Genomic DNA, 17,262 nt, shown 5'->3' on the forward strand with positions numbered 1-17,262 from the left:
GCTACAGTTTTACATTCTGAGCTTCTGCTCGGAGCCATTTCTCTTACTAACCAAACCCATAATCCTTTTCTGTAGTTGAAATTACAGCTAAAGTCCAGACCCGCTCCCTTAACAGCCTCAATCCCAGCTCTCAAATGTTCCTCTCCGTTGTTCTCTGCCTCCAACCCCTCTGTTTTACTAGTGTACTGCTCCGCTATATGGAACTGGCACTGGAGTGTAGATGTGTAGGAACTGGGACCATGGGCAGAACTGAATCTAGTTGATAAGCATCCACTATGTCCTCTTCGCCTCTCACTACTTTTGTGCTGTGTTCATCCTTGACTGGGAGATCCGTCTTAAGGAGTGTTTGGAACATCACACGAAGCCGCAATCTTGGCTCCTGGAGTGGTGATGTGATCAGTGCTCAGGTCAAGGAATGATCATGGGTGTGACCCCATCATCATGAGCTATCAAGCAATCTGCACTTTTGCTTCAGTCAATGTCAGTAGAACTGCTCAATATAGCCGTTTATATGCTTGACTGCACTATTTTCAAATGGAGGACAGAACCTCTGTAGTAATCTATGGGGAAGGGGGTTCTGCTATTGGCCACTTATCTATCTCTGGATAGGTCATAAGTTGCAGACCCCTTTAAAGGGGTGTTCTAGTTATTATTTGAATTTGTGTTTAGGATGGGATATCCTAATTGTTCTAATATACATGCATTTAAAGTTTTGGTGACCTGCATTTATCAGTGTATAGCCCATGAATCGGTCTTGTGTAATGCATCTATCTAGGTACTGTCAATAGTTTGATACCAATTTTCCTGCTGACAGACTCCCTTTAACTGAAGAGTAACAAAATATATTAACATAGTGTTAACTTGGACAATTAAGGCTGTGGTCACACTAGCTTTGAGTAATTGTTCGAGGACTCTGTCCCCTATTGTACTTAAAATACGTAAGCAGTAGAGATGAGCGAACACTATTCAAAACAGCCGTTTCGAATAGCACGCTCCCATAGAAATGAATGGCCGCTTCCATTCATTTCTATGTGAGCGTTCTATTCGAAACAGCTGTTTCGAATAGTGTTTTCTCATCTCTAGTAAGCAGGACTTTTATCTCAGCTGGTTTTCAGCGGAAACCTGGTGGACCCTATCATTGTCTATGCGGTCTGCAGGTAACTGCTTTTTAAGCACATAGGGTTTCCATTTTTCGGGCCCTCGACTGGATCCGAACACTAGTGTAGACCTAGCATCATTTTATCTCAGGAGTTTTATGACTGATGCCACTCATGAGACCCCAGTCATAAGTCCCATTCAGTTCTCCTTATGCTGAATTGTATAGGATTGGAATGGACTAGAGACAAGCTACTGCACTGAAATGTGTGAGCTAAATTTTAAATGCATGTATAATAGAAAAGTATATGATATCCAATTTTCTACACAAATTTAAGTTGTAAAAAGTAATTGGCACATCATTTTTGTCCCATTTATTAAGTGTTGAGGTGTAGACATTCACTTTAGACAGTCTACCACCACCAAAAAATGCTTCTAAATTATTTGTATGGTGTTTGACTCCAAGAATGGTATATTTAGATATTCCACAAAGTACAGTCTTGCTGCCAAGGAAGCTCAACTTTAACCTGCACAAGAATGAGCTCTTTGGTGTCCCTGGGAAGTGGCCAGATCTGCTATTTTCACCTCTGAGCCCTGCCATGTCGCCCCCAAAACTCAAAGATTGCAAGGTCCTGTTGTGTGGTGACCATAAGTGGAAACTGGTGCGATTGCAGATGTGACCTCACCTCAGGTACACACTGACTCACTTCATATGGATTAAAAGTTGACACCTGACATCAAGGTTCCATATTAACACAAAAGGGGGCATGTTTACGATGCTATTAACATCCCCTACAATAGCATATAAGTGATTCTGGGAAAAAGCTATTTCTTGTGGCAGTAGACTCCCTTTGGGATTATCAGAATGTAGTGTGTTTTCTGTTAAATGTTCTGTAACGTTTTAACGTTTGCTTCAAACAAGATATTTGTTTTTAAGTGTAAAGCCAGTTATAAAACCTCTTTTCATAAGTTAATATGGGGTAATTTTTATGTAAAACTTAATATATCTTAAAGAATGTTTCCTTATCAGGATGTCTTCCTCCTTCCAGTCACTCAAGCACTTATTTGTAATGACACCCATATCTGTGTCTAGCCTCAAACACAGAAGTATATGAAGGGGGCAGAAGGTGGTTGCGGTGGGCTAGTCATTTATTTCCTCATTCAGTGGTAAAGCTTTATCTCGCTAGATATAGTACAGCCAAGTGCTCTATTGGTTAAGAATTGTAGCAGAGCTTGGCATCTGCAGTACATGTCTTTCCCAGCAGCCTTTTCCTTCCCCTTTTTATTGGCTTCTTCTATTTTAGAAGTATTTCAATCTTATTTTTCTTTTAGATATCAAAGTACAAGTTAGAGCTACTTATACTATTCATTTATGAAAAGTGGTTTTATAATATGTGGTATGCCTTCCAGGGCCAAATTGCGTTTTCTTTCCAATGACCTATCCAATTGTTTTACTTACTGATGACTTACCCTGTGGATAGGGCATCGGTATGAAAACTCTTTTGGCTAAGAAAAATCCTTTTAAGTGAGTGTTTACTACCCCATGGCTGTCTTTACAGTCTTTTTGTGGCAGTGTTAGTCTCTGGTGGCGTGTTCTGGTCACTCATTTTTTGATATGTGTTTTTTGACCACTTGGGTAGTCAGAAGCTATAACCATTGTGTAAAACCAGCCTAGTGGTACAAATGTCTGTGACCTTAGTGATAAAACTAGAGTACATGGTTTTGGAATTCCTCTTCTCGTCTGAGAAGTTGTGGTGCAGACTAGCTGTTGTCCCTCTTTCTGTCATGTGGTAGTATACTTTTTGTAGAGCAAGGAATAAATGTCATTATGCTTAGATTGACACATTAAATATATTTTTTGTGCATAGTTTAGGAGAAGGAAAGGTTGTACAATGTTGTTATAGTCCTCTTTGGAAAGGCTGTATTTCATGCCAGTGATGAAGGTAGAAGCCATGTTGTTATCTTGCAAAATCCCCACTAATGAAGCATGAACCTGGCTATAGTTTATCTGGTTGATTTAAAGGGGTTGGCAGCTTTCTCACAACTGTTACATGCCACTTCCTAATGTGGTGGTTTGGGTTTATGGGTTTTGGGTTGTTTGTGGGTTTTTTTTTTTTTTTGTTTTTTTTTTTACAATTCTATGCCGCATCTTCCTGTTCTGTCTACCTTGTCATCCACATGGAGATTCTTCCCTAAAGAAGGTTGCTAATAGTGGAGCATGCGCCGTGCGCACAGTACTTGGCCTCCATTTAAACCTGAATTTGTCCCCAGAGAGCTTACACAAGTGCAAATAATGACAGTATTTTTGAATGGAGAAAGCTAAGTGCCATGTCTGTCACATGCCATTCCATTAGCAGCCATCTTGTGGACTGCCTTGTGGACATCATAGAAGATTGTCTGAAAATGGCACATGCCATATTAGTAAGTGCTATACATTCACATTGTGGGTGTTTATCGGGTAACATTAGTGGGAAAGTAGCTGACCCCTTCAATGGCAGGCTTTACCAGTCTTTTATTTGCTTCTCATACCCGATGATGAGGAATTTGTACATGTCACTACAGAACATCTTATATGTTGTCTACTGCTGGTAAATTTGCATTTTAGAAGCAGAAATCCAGTAATGTGTGAATAAAAATATTACTAGCTATTAGTCTAGTATATTACTAGTTATTAATATTTCTAGTCTTAGAAATGTGTGTGGCATCTAATCACACGTATAGTTTGCTTTTCATTCTAGGTAGCTACTGTTTTTTAGGCATGCTATTGCAATCGCGTTTTAGTTTGTTGAACATTTTTATACATTTTTTTTTTTTTTTTTTATTCTTTATTGAACCGATTAACTATGTAGTGAATGTATGCTAGTTTTGCAGTATGAAGTGTAGTTTTAGTTTTACTTTTCTCTTTTAAAAAAATAAAATCAGTTTGTGAGCGAACTTTAAAAGTTTTAACTTCAAAATACACAAATAACCAAAAAAATCCAAATTAGAAAGTTAGTGGCAATCATATTTTAAATGCATGCTTTAATTTCAATATTGTGTTATTCCATGCATGGGTATATGTTTTGTTGATGTTGAACTCTTAAGAATTTAAGTTTTTATTAATTTTTTTTCTAAAAAAGTATTCTTTATCTAATTGATGCCTTTTGTTACCTGACTAGCAGGGAAAAGGGGTCGAGGCCGGTCCTGACCTGTTACAATGAAGACTGACTTGATCTGTGGGATTACACCAGAAGCTTGCAGTGGAGTACTGGTAAGGAAATGAAGAAAAACCTTTAAATGTCTGAGATGTATAGGAACATTTGTCGCAGAAGACCTTCAAGCAAAAATCATGGATTTTGATATTGGACTTTTGAACTAATATGTGGACTTTGATATGAATTCCTTTAACATTTTTTGCAGTGCAAGTTATTAAATTTAAGTTACCCTAAATTTTCCTGTGTTCAACAGAGTTGCTTCATGGCCTATGGCATGGTATATTGGTAAGCGTCTATTATACAAGCAAGAATAAAATTCTGCATAAAATAGATTTTTTTTTTTTAATACAGGGTCCCAATGGTGTTTACTCTGCCATTTTTAAACAAGTTGCCCATTTTGCTTGCTTTGACCAATTCAATCTGAGCATCTTAATCAACATTTGATTGTGTTTCTAAGCCTGCAGGAATCCTGCTTTCCTTAAGCTTCAATGGTTGTAGCTGTAGGACTCCTGTCCAATGTTAAGGTTACATTGCGACCCAGACCCTGCAGTTTTAGGGCTGATGTACTGCAGATATGCAGGTATTTAAAGCTGAGGTTTAATGGAACGTCTTGATATAAAAAAATGGCACAGTAACTTTATTTTGATTTTTAGAGATCTAGGATTTTTTTTGTTTGTTTCTCTTTGATTTAGAAAAAGCTTAATATGGTGTGGGAAGTAAGGTTAACAACTATTGTATGTGTTACCACCATTGGAACCCATTTCATTTCTTTATCATTTTTCTGTTTTTGCTCCCAAAGGTTAATAATGAATGTGCCACATGAATTGTGTTGAAATCTTGAAGTTTCAGGTGTAATCATCAGAGCCGGTTAGTCAGGCATTCCAGATAGTGGTTCTTTTCAGAACCTTTTTTAAAGGGTTGGTTAACTACCTCAGTAGCAGAGGATTGAACTATACCCTGTGTGTACTGTATATAGAAAATCTTTGTTGATGAAAGCCAGACTTGTTCAACGCGCCATGAGGAAGTCCTTTAGAAATGTACCAAATGTAACGCTCTACCGCCTTTAGTGTTTAAAGGCCGTTCAGACTTCATCATGAGCCCCACAACAAGCCTAGCATTTGTCGTATTTTGTGGCTGAAAAAGCAGCCTTTGCTCTTTCAGATATATTGTAGTTATTTGGATGTAAAATAGTTTAGCGAGATGTTACTTTTCTAAGACATCAAATGTTCCAAAAAAAGTACATCGGCAACTTGTCAACTTGTTCTAAACACTGCAGTGTCCCTTTTGGTCAGTCAGGCTTAAGCTGAACATGCAGTTAACCCTTGACTTTTTTTGGATGATATTTAATAACTTTCCTAAATGATATTGGCTGTCGCAGTGACTGGTCAGTGAATGAAGTTTCTCTTCATGCACTCCCTCACCTCTTTGCTGGCCATTTGTAGACAAGCCATCTATTTCTCCGATAATAGGCCATAAAAATCCTGTGCAGTACAGATGTTTGTGTAGCCTGTCTTTCTTTTTAACTACTTTTTCTTAAGCACCTTGATAAGGGGAAACTTGTTGAATTCATCTTTTAATGGCACCCAGTTTCCGCTCTATAAAACACTTCACCTCAAAGGGATACTGCAGTTAAACTACATATTCATTAGGCACCACAATAGATGATCAATCCTGTTATCCAATAGTAGTTTCTTACTTATTTCCCCAGCAATTGAAATTTTTAAGCAGCATAAATAGATATGTCATCTGTTCAAAATGCTCATGACAAACAATCATTTTTTTTGCATTCCTGCAAATAAAATTGTTTTATACTGTAAGCTGGAGGCGAGTGTAACTTATTTTTGTAATAAAAGTTTTTTTATTTTTTTTTTTAAGTGTCATTAATATAAATGTATGTAGTCCAGAGATTGTTTTGCTTTATAGTCTTACTGCAGTATGTTTACCTGTACTTTCTCTTTTCTTTTTTTCCCTTCTCGTATTTCCCTTTTAGCTTAGTGGTTGCCAGTAAGTCTGCAAGAGTAAAACTGTTAGGCCAAACAATCAGTAGCACATTATACTGAATATAGTGGCTAATAAACATCTACAGGGTTCATCACCTTACCTGGTTGCAGGACCTTCTATATGTAAAATGTGACAGAAAAAAAAGTTACTTCTCTGGCAATTAAAAATTTCTTGTTTTACATTGAACTACTCCAATTACAAAAACCTTGCTTTGATTAAAGTTTGACATTTAAAAAAAATAAAAATAAATTACAATAATGTACGCCCAATGCAGTGGGTTCCTTGAGGTATATAACATTGTGTGCCTGCTTTTTTTTTTTTTTTTTTTATACCCCTGGTGACTCCACAATTTAAAATGGATTAAGCCAGAAAGAAATAAAAATGCTTGACACTTCAAGGAACTAATAGATGAGGATGAAGATACACTATGCTATCTGTCATCTCCCACCCTTTAAAGGGTTTTCCAGGTAGAGAAAATTTATTTCAAAACTGCTTAGAAACATTTAAAATGGCAGAAGAAGACAACTTTCCTTACGGATTTCCCACCGCTCCAGTTCTGATGCCGTCAGTCCCACATTGATCTCTACATCCGTGTCAATGTTACTACTGCAAACACTAGGAAGATCTGTGAGGCAAGTTTGACTGCCTTTACACCTTTTAAGCCATTATTTTCCAGCTTTCTAATCTGGTTTTCAAATAATTCTTCTTGCCTGGAAAAAGCCATTTAATTCTTAAAATTTAAATTTTTTTATGGCAATTTCTTTTTATATTTACTACAATAAAGTATTAAAATTTGAGGTTCTAAAAATTGGTCACTTTTGTGATATTCTATTATATAGTTGTGTGATGTATTTGATGTCAAAGCATGTGTTTGATGTCTGTCTTAATACTGCCACAGCTTCTTCAATGTTGGGTCATCTTTCTACTGTTCTCATTTACAGGATATGGGTGTTTTTTTTTTTTTTCTATAAAATTAAAAGCCGGACACAATGAGTTAATTTTGTTGCAAATATTCAGCAAATTCTTTTTCCTGAATTACCTATAGTGTTACACTAAACTATTATGGCTAACTTTTTAAAACTCAATACAACAAACTGCCAAGAGTTTTCCAAAGTCTCAGAAAGCCGGGATTTTGTCAGTTTGCGCTTTGCTTTATTTTTTTTATTATTTTTTTTTTTTATATACTGTCTGTTAGCACTTTGGAAAAGGAATGGAGGTATCTGCAGGGTAGAGCAATTATAGTGTTCTTACAGACATGAATCTTTCAAAAGGAAATATTCTCACTTCCCGTAAAGCTACATGTACTGCAAAATGTGTTGCATTGCTGTTTTTTTTTTCCAGTGTAAAATTCATTTTTGGTTCAACTTATTTGTGCTTGCCAGCTTATTCACTTTTGTGCATTATACCAAACCACATCATGCTACAGTTGGGGGAAGCAAACTCTCGACTAAACTCAGTATTGAAGTTAATGTTTCAGGTTTTTTTCCTGTATCCATAACTACTTAAATTAAGTGTTTGGATCTTGTGGTTTACTTATCTGATATTAGAACGTCTGCTGATAAAATGTCCAAGACTAAATCTCTCTTCCATTGTTTCTTCTCCCTCTTTTGGGCTGGGTGGTGGGGGTGTGCCATAACTCCTCCATCTACTATAATATATACATACAGTGGTTTGGCAGAACTTGATAACTTACAACCTTGAAAGATTTTTATTAGCTGCCTTTTGCCAGTAGGGTTGTACAACTTTATAACATTCATTTGGTTTTGGGATTGCACCAGTGACTTGCATTTTACTGGCTTTGAATTTTCCATACATATTTTTAAATGTATATAAATAAAGTGATTTACAAAAACAAACCATGTTTCCTGTTTTTTTTTTTTTGTTGTTTTTTTTCCCCCCTCCATAACAACCGGTTAGTAGTTACATATGTAACGTAGGGTGGTTTCACACCAGCGCCCGATCTCCATTTTGCAGGTTTTCTATCTGCGGAAGACTGAAACCCGGCATTCAGTGTCTGCCGGTAAGCAACCGTGAGCATCTTCTGCTCTCTGCAAAGAAACCGTTTTTTTTTTTTTTTTTTTTAACTGGACAGAAAAATCCTGCATGTCTGACATTTGTGTCTGGTTAAAAAAAAAAAAAAAAAACTTTTGCTGCAGAGAGCAGAAGACTATCACAAGCGAACACTTAGCAAACCCATTCAAATGAATGGGTTTGAAAACTGCCTGCCAGTTTCCGTTTCCTGTCTAGTTTCTCTGGCAGAAAACTGAGACTGGGCGCAGGTGTGAACCCGTCCTTACATGTATGGGCTACTGCGGCTTTCAATGGGCCAGTTTCTCCTTGGGGGGAGTGTATTGTGGGCATAGAGTCTTGCACAGTAGCACTAAACACAGTACAGCATCCCTTCCACGATTCCACATCTCCCACACTGTCAGGAGGATCCCCACTACAGAGAGGAGTCAAGCGTCTCCAGATTCCGCTCCTCTTCTCTCTCTCTCTCTCTCTCTCTCACTCTCACTCTCACTCTCTCACTCTCTCTCACTCTCCCAAGCCGGAAGAAAGAAGAATTTACAGCAGCGAAGACTGGTGAGTATGCGACGTGGGAATACCCCTTTAAGTGGGTTATCCTGGGTACAACAATGTCATATATGTGGGCATAAACGGTTTGGGCACAGAAGGGAATAAACTATTTGACTTTCAGAGCACAGATTTTGATGGTTTGATTTTCAGTGCTGGTGAATTTTCTCTCATAAGCACTTAATCTGGGTTGTATATTATTGTCTTTGCAAGCTGTCTCTCATATATATATATATATATATATATATATATATATATATATATATATAATTTTTTTTTTTTTTTTTTTTTTTTTTTGATGTGGTCATGTAAGGATTTGATTTTTGCAGGATGAGGTGTACTTTTTAATGACTAATGGTGAGATATTGCCCCATCATATCTTAAAGAGGACCTTTCATCTCCTGGGGCACATGCGGTTTTATACACCGCTAGAAAGCCAATAGTCAGTCAGAAACGCCCTTCCTCACAGTAGCACCTACTGCACTGTACTGTGAGACCGGCGAGGAATGCACCCTCCCCTCCTGATAGTACTCGTCCATAGACAAGTGGGGAAGGGGGAGTTTCTCACCGCTTAGCATCATGGCTGGGCGGTGAGCAACGCCCTCTCTCACAGTGCAGCTCAATAGATGCTGCTGTGAGGAAGGGCGTTCCTGACTGTCAGAAACGCCCTTCTGACAGTGAAGAGCTACGGTACCGGCACTGATAGCTCTTCACAGAGGGCACAGAACGGGAAAGCCGATTGAATTCAGCGAACTGTCAGCTTTCTAGCGGTATATAAAACTGCATGTGCCCCAGGAGGTGAAAGGTCCTCTTTAAGTACTTGATTTTGTGCCATATTAACGGTTGGTGCAAAGGTGAGTGCTTGAATGAAGTCCACATGCACATCAGTCTGAAAAAAACATTCAGTATTGTATCAGTGTGACATCCGCAAATCTGAATAGCTTGTCTGTACCCATAGAATAGGTCACATAATTGCTCAAATGCCATTTTCTTTGAATGGTCTGGAAGCTGTTGGAGAAATTTTGAGGAATGGACTGGAGATGCTTTTGTCTCTCTAGGACAGTATCCTGGTCATGAAATAGTGTATAAGGTGCTTGTTTCCTGCCCCGCTCTTCAAAAAAAAAAAAAAAAATCAGCAAGCTCCCTGCTTCTAGGCAACAATTCCGCGTAAACATGCGGCTAACATTGGTGTGACATCAATTGTCTTGTGTCTAGGCAACTTAGGTTCCACAGCCACTGTGTAAAATATGACATGCTCTGTGTTTTGCAGCATGGACTTGCAAGGCTGCAAACAAATCTGTGGAATACTGCAGTGTGCATGGGCCTATTGGAATGTATAGGTCAGTGTGCTATCCAGAAAAAAAAAAAAAAATGTTGGCACAGTGAACCAGAACTTGGCCATGTGCATGAGGATTAACCTTTTCGCTGCCAAGGGTCTCTGGAAATTTTGCACCTCCAGTAGCCAGAGCAATTTTCACAGTTTTGAGATGGACAAATCAAACCTAAATTGCAACATTAAAAAAGCATCCAACCCCCCCATACCTATATATTTTCTTAAAGTAGACACCTGCAGCATTGTCAGAATGCCACTTGGTACTGTATACGAACAGGCACCTTCATACAATTTTGATTTAAAGTGAATGTTTTATGAAAAAATGCAAATAAATGTATATTAGTTGTTAAAAGCGGAAACCAAACAAAAAATTAAATGCACCAAACCTCCTAAAAATATGAGTTCAACATGTGCAGAGTTCATACATATCACTATGGCCTGAACCCGCATGCACGTGTCTTCAGAAAATCGCTAGAACTGAAAGGAACAAAATTCTGCTTTGAAGCTGGAAATGTTAAAAAAGTATCATCCTATAAAATGTAGGGATTACACACCATGAAAAGTAAGTGAACCCCTAAACCCTATATATTTTTTTGAAAGTAGACAATCTGAAGATTACAAATGTCTTAATGGGTCATCAATAGCCACATCCACCTTCATGCAACTTTGCGACCAACACAAATAATTTTTTGAAAAAATACGCTAAAACACATATTTGCACCTAAAACTCATGTTCAATCTCACATTCATATACAAAATACTTTTAAAATAATAGCTTATGGTGTATACAATGTGTATATATACTATATGAACCGCAAACATCAACTACAACAAGAGCTCGGACTCCCAAAAACACGAATACAGAAGACAAGCAGGATTTTGTTGTTGTTCACTAATATGTTAAAAAGCTATACTGCACCTACCAAACTGTGACTGTGATACCAAAATCTAACTTTTTTCAGAGTACACAGCATACCGTATATAAAAACACAATTTAATAGTTTATATATACAACCACCTTCATTCAACTTTGCCGCAGAGATTGCTAGCAAAAATTGCGCAAAAATTCAAATTTGCCACTAAAGTGCGGCTCAAGAAATCCCTTTCTGCAAACATAATGTACTGTACATAAAACTGCAATCTGTGAGGAGTTCATACATACCACACATGTATATATTTACAGGGGCGGGTGTTAAAGAATGGCCAAAATCGCAGAAATGCGCCATCCCATTTTGTGCATGCAAATTAAATAGGACTTTACATAAAAATGTTATTTTCCATCCCCCTATAATAATTTTAGCAATCTATACGTTCATCTCTAGTGATAATCGTTATTACTATTATTTTAGAGTGTAACGGATATCACTAGAGACGTATTTTACTATAGAAAGCTCAGGTATAGACAGGACAGGGATTGGGTGAAATGTAAACTTTATTTGCGACTTTATGTATATGTTGTGTAAGTGTTTGGTGCGACTTTTTTTTTTTTTTTTGGCTCTGCGACCTGGACAATGGTAAACGTCTGGGTCACAGCGCCAATAAACTTCCTGGTTATGTTCAGGAGGTATAACATAAGAATACCCCACTAGAAAAGCTCAGGGGGGAATTACATTATAACTGTATGTGACAATCGGAGACAAATGTATAGTGTACGCTCTGATTGGCAGGAGAAGGGTTAATAGGGACAATAGAGTACCTGCCACCCCCCTCCTGCTGTCACATACAAGTTATGCAGAGAGAGAGATGTTTCTGTGTCTCTCTCTCTGCTGGGCTGCTCCGTCTCCCTCTCCCTTTCTTGTTAGATCGCAAATTGCTTGCTCAGACAGGAGGGGGGGGCACTTTGGAGCTCTATATCTTTGAACTGCATCAACATATCTTGATGCTTTCAATTGCATTTTAAAGAGGAAAATCTCATCTTTAAAATGATATCAAGAACTCGATGATTGGATGTAGAGTTTTGGAGAAATTCACTGTTGAAACGCTGTCGGGAATTGAGATCTGCAGTTGGATCTCAATGCCAAATAGTGTTTTCAACAGTGAATCACTACAAAACTGTAAGTAAAATCATCAAGTCCCTGGTATCATTTTAAAGATGAGTCTCTCTTCTTTAAAATGCATTTTAAAGCATCAAGATATGTTGATGCAGTCCAGAGATATCGGCATTAGTAGGGTGGACGTACTAAGTACGTCCTCCGCTACTGAAGTGCCACCTTGGGAGCACGTACAGTGTGCGTGCCTGGCAGCGAAAGGGTTAAGGGGAAATGTGGGTAACTAGATAAATATGAAAGTGTGATTATAAAGGACCTTTCACATCCTCTAAGACCGGGTATATTGTCTATACATACAAATTTCCAGTTTTGTCTGTAGGCTACCCAGATCCAAAATATCAGTGACGTTAGTCTTGGTTACTAATATACCTGGAGTCTGTTTGCGGTTTGTCTGCCTTCATATAACCGATGTGCCCAACACCATTTAACAGCTAGCTCAGAATGGCCTAGATGACAGGCAATTTACCAATAAGCCATTCTGCTTCTCTGGCCGCCTCTGTCTAGCAGTCAATGATTTCTTGCGAAGAGGTAACCTACCCAAAAGTAGTCTGAGAGGTTTTTTTTTTATAGGTTAGAAGGGAAGCCCTTTTACAACTTTTTGCGGCAAGACTTGAGGTTCCAGCAAACTTTTACTGGCATTTCATTGTATTTGTGTTCTGATTGGCTGACTTTAGCGCCTTTCTCCAGTATATTGCAGTAGTTCATGTTCTGTACGTTTCTTTACCTGTGCCAGACTGAGCTGCTCCTTTGGACGCCAGGTGAAAACGACTCCATGCTGTGGAATATGTTTGTACAGTATCAATAAGTAAATCAAATGACCATTGTGATTCTCTCTGCTGATCTGAACACAAATATAAAAAGGCAGCGAGTTAGCAGCTTAATAATGCTATAGTGTACATATATAATACTGTATACACTAAATATCATTGTTACATCTCTACTCAACTACAGTATACTGTAAATGCTGCAGTTTCAAAAACCTCTATGCAAAACCAAAATGTATGAATATGCAATGTTATACATACAGAAGTTATAAATATCTACATACACTTATAGATGTAAAACGTGTACTGTATGTATATGTAAACTGCCTACATCTACCTTCTCTGCTGGCAGTCTCCTGAAACTGCAATACCCAGGTGTGAAAGTTACCAGTCAGCAAGGAGGTACCAACACAAAGCAGAATAACCTGTAAAATAACCTTGCAGGAACCATATGTTTTGAACCAGATTTTGCCTAGTGTTTTTGTCAGTATTCTAGGACATATCTCTTAAAAGCGTAACTAATCTTTTGATTTTCTGACAGCATTTGTGTTAACAAATTTTGGCTAGTTTTCTTTATTATTTCCCTTGCACCTCTTTTGAGAGTTGTACCCTACTTCTCAATGTCTTATGAGATACCGGTTAAGAACACATTTGGGATATTTATATATAGCTACAGCTGCTCCCAATCCCAACTGTAATTTCATTTTATGAATCTCTGGAAATAAAGGTAGAACTGCTAAATTCTGGTTTCATTTTTAAGCAAAGGTGTCTATTGTTATGGTATTATCCATTCATATCGAGATAGTGAAACCTCACGTTCCTGTCTAGGCTTTTTCTTTTTTTTTTTTGCAAATATATTTGAGTGCAGCTTCTGTTTTTGACGCTAGGTTCACACTAGCGCTCAGAGTCCGTTCTGAGCTTTCCGTCTTGTGCATGTAGAAGACGGAAAGCTGTCAGACCGGGTCCGGCCGTGAGCGCTGGTGAGCGTTTTATGCTCTCCGCCGCGAAACCGGCTTTTTTAAACCGGACAAAGTACTGCATGTCCGACTCTGTGTCCGATTTAAAAAAAAAAAAAAAAAGGTTTCGTGGCAGAGAGCATAAAACACTCACCGGCGCTCACGGCCAGACATCTTTCAAACCCATTCAAATGAATGGGTTTGAAAGAGTCCTGCAGGTTTCAGTCTCCTGATCAGTTTTGTGCAGGAAACGGAAACCTGCATGAACGGAGACCCGGGCGCAGATGTGAACGAGCCCTTATTCTGAATTATGGTTACCAGCTCTAAAACTGTCCCAGTCCCAACTGTACTGTACTTGGTAAGTCCCGGTGCTACCTTTGATGTCTTCTACCAGTGCTCTGATCAAAAGTAGGTGAATGACTGCAAGTAACATGTTCCACCTGGTAGTGTGTGTGTAAAATATATACATTTCTATATAAACATACATTGAGTTTGTGTGGAGGGCCTCTGGTGCTGTAGCATTGTTGCTGTGGAAGTGCAAATTGTTCTGCGTCTCTTTGTGACTTCTTGGTGGTGTAGGTTCCAATTTGAGCTCAAATCTCCCTCTACAAAGCAGTTAGGAAAGTATATGAAAAGCAGGGAGAAAGCAGAAATTTCAGAAACAAACTGAAGACAGAGGTGAGCTAGAGAGGGTGGAAAAAGAGTGGGATTAATCTCATTGCAGAAAGATGGAGTCCACAACTCGCACGGAACTAACCAACATCCACAGGCTGCACTATATTGTAGCTGGTTCTACATGCTTTTAAACTTATGGTTTGCAACTGAAATTTGTGGCACATTTGCCGTTTTAAGTTTGATAAATGTCGTAAACTTTGGACAAAACTATCACCATACCCTCTTTAGTGCACACAAGTGTTGAGCCTGTCACCAAAAGTTTATTTGTCACCCACATCTTTTTATAGAAATATGTTAAATATGATTTATACCATTTTTCTTGACCAAATTATGATGGAAAATTGTTTGGACTTTCATTAATAAATAAATATGGCCCACTATGCATACAATGCACTCACAATACACATGGTTAATACAGTATGGACACACATCATACATGCACTTTATAAACTGGTAGAATCCTTTGGCAGCATAATCAGTTGAAAAAGGATAAAGAATTCTCGGTTTTTGTCACTGTCTTGTGTGCTGAATATTTATCATAGTTACACAGTTACAAGGGAAAAAAAAGGTTAATACATTTACATAAGGTATGGTGTTTTGGATATGTACACACATAGAGAATTTACTTTTTCCTCTACACCAGAAAACTGCCATAGATGGTATCTGGTACTCAGTGGTGAACCTAGCCTCTCCATGACAGTAAATACAGTGCAGTAATATTTTGTGCAGTAATACTCACAGGAGACGTCTTCTAGCAGTAACAGGCTATTACTACTAGCACAGGCTTTGGGCCTATATGGTACTGCTAGCACAGGCTTTAGGCCTAAATGGTAATATTCCAGACCACGTGACGTCTAGGACATTACCATATAGGCCCGAAGCCTGCTAGGATTAACATCATATCCGGGAGAGGTAAGTAACACTGTTTATTATGTTCCCTCACCTCCCCTGGGGCTCCGATTATTATACTCGGGGGTCTGAAAAGAGACCTGAGCATAATAATAGTGGTAGTGGGATCGCAGGCCTATTCACTACTGCCCTCCGCGGCCTATAGTACAAGCAGAAGCGGGGGCGGCAGTGAACAGGTCCAGGGAAGTTGGTAAATAGGCCGCTACCTGCTGGGGATACTCCAGCAGGTAGCGGCCTATTATAAAACACAAAAAAAAGAAAGTTATTTTACTTACCGACCTCGCTGCTGCTGCCACCTCTTCCCAGCAGTAAGACGCCTGCGTCTCGGCGTAGGCGACGTGATTACGCCACCTAAGCTGAGACGCAGACGTCTGAACCAGCTGCAGCTCTCTTGCGTTAGTTTAGAGAGAGAAAAAGTGATGAGGCGGTTGCTTCACCTCTCCTCATTAGGTGCGGCACTGCTAGTACTTCCCTTTTTTTTTTTTCTTTTTTTTTTTTAAAGGTGAGTTCATTCAACAAGCACAATGATCATATAACAAAGTGAACCTGTGTAATGTAAACACATTACAATATGTCTAGAACACTTTTGGAAACATGGCCGTTCCCATAATCATACACTGGTTCCACCATCAAATAAATGTAATGTCAACCAGTTAGTGCAGCTGATATAAGGACTGCAGAGGTCTGGTTACTGTCCATTATGCCATCCCACACCATAATCCCAGGAGTAGGACCAGTAGGACGTTTCCTACTCAGTTTCCAGACCAATTTCCTCCTATCATTGCATCTGAAGAGTATAGAGCTTCAAGACTACTGTCTTGCTATGCACCATGTTAACCTTTGAGAACATTGGCATGAAGTTAATGGAACAGCTGTAGCTGGAGATCTGGCATGTGGCCAACTGTTGTACAAATGCCTTGTGATGCTTTGTATGGAGACAGTTTGCTACCTTAGGCTTGGCAAGTGATATCCAATTTTACTTGCAGTACAGAATAGATCACTTCATTCCATTCATATAATCCATCTGTGTAGAGAGTCATACACTTCTTGATGTCATTCCAATTCACTGTTCTCCCAACTACCAGGACATGCAACGTTGAACAGTGCTGGCATCTCGGCCTAGGTGTGTTGAGATCTGCAAGTGTGATCTCTAAGTTTGTGAGAAGTGGCAATAACCAGCATTTCGATGAACGGGAGACATCGCACAGTCATCCCACACCACTTCATCCGATTTTTAACATTTCAAAACTTTGCTTTCAATCTTTCTTTTATGCCCCTCCCGCAAGCGCCTGAAAATTTAATCATTTACAGAATTTAGCGACACCTGCAACTTCCTTAATTTGCATAACCTTACGCCTTACACCTTCTTGGTGCTTCAATTTCAATGTAGAGGAGTGTATAATCTAATTTCATCATACCTTCTATGTTTTACATGATATAAGGCTATGGTGCTGGGAATCTGGTTTTTTTGCGCGTCACCTCTGGCATATTCTGACACTGTGGCAGACTTACTAATACTTGGGAATTTTACTAACCCTTCTATGCAAGTTTTCTTGTGTAAATGTAGCCCACACAGCCCTTTTGCGCCAAAGATGCAAAGTGAAAATTATAGGTAAAATGAATAAGAACATGTGTTACTGCAATTAAAAATCTACAAGCAGGCTTCAAAAACTGCATCTGGAAAAAAAAAAACCTCAAGAAATAAAGGAGTTC

General features: G+C 38.7%; 1 protein-coding gene across 6 annotated transcripts in view; it reads left to right on the forward strand.

The window, feature by feature from the left end:
* Positions 1 to 6,106, forward strand: part of SYNCRIP (synaptotagmin binding cytoplasmic RNA interacting protein) — a 34,551-nt gene extending 28,445 nt beyond the window's left edge. For 3 of the 6 annotated variants that reach the window (XM_075268245.1, XM_075268247.1, XM_075268249.1), the window contains exon 12: positions 4,254 to 6,106. In XM_075268245.1, coding sequence (XP_075124346.1) covers positions 4,254 to 4,282 — 29 coding nt within the window. In that variant the 3' untranslated portion in view covers positions 4,283 to 6,106. The remainder of the gene's footprint in view (positions 1 to 4,253) is intronic. The other 3 variants (XM_075268246.1, XM_075268248.1, XM_075268250.1) reach the window with 1 other exon arrangement.
* Positions 6,107 to 17,262: the final 11,156 nt, after the last annotated feature.

Source organism: Leptodactylus fuscus, chromosome 3 (assembly GCF_031893055.1).
Source record: "Leptodactylus fuscus isolate aLepFus1 chromosome 3, aLepFus1.hap2, whole genome shotgun sequence".
In the NCBI taxonomy this organism is placed as follows: domain Eukaryota; kingdom Metazoa; phylum Chordata; class Amphibia; order Anura; family Leptodactylidae; genus Leptodactylus; species Leptodactylus fuscus.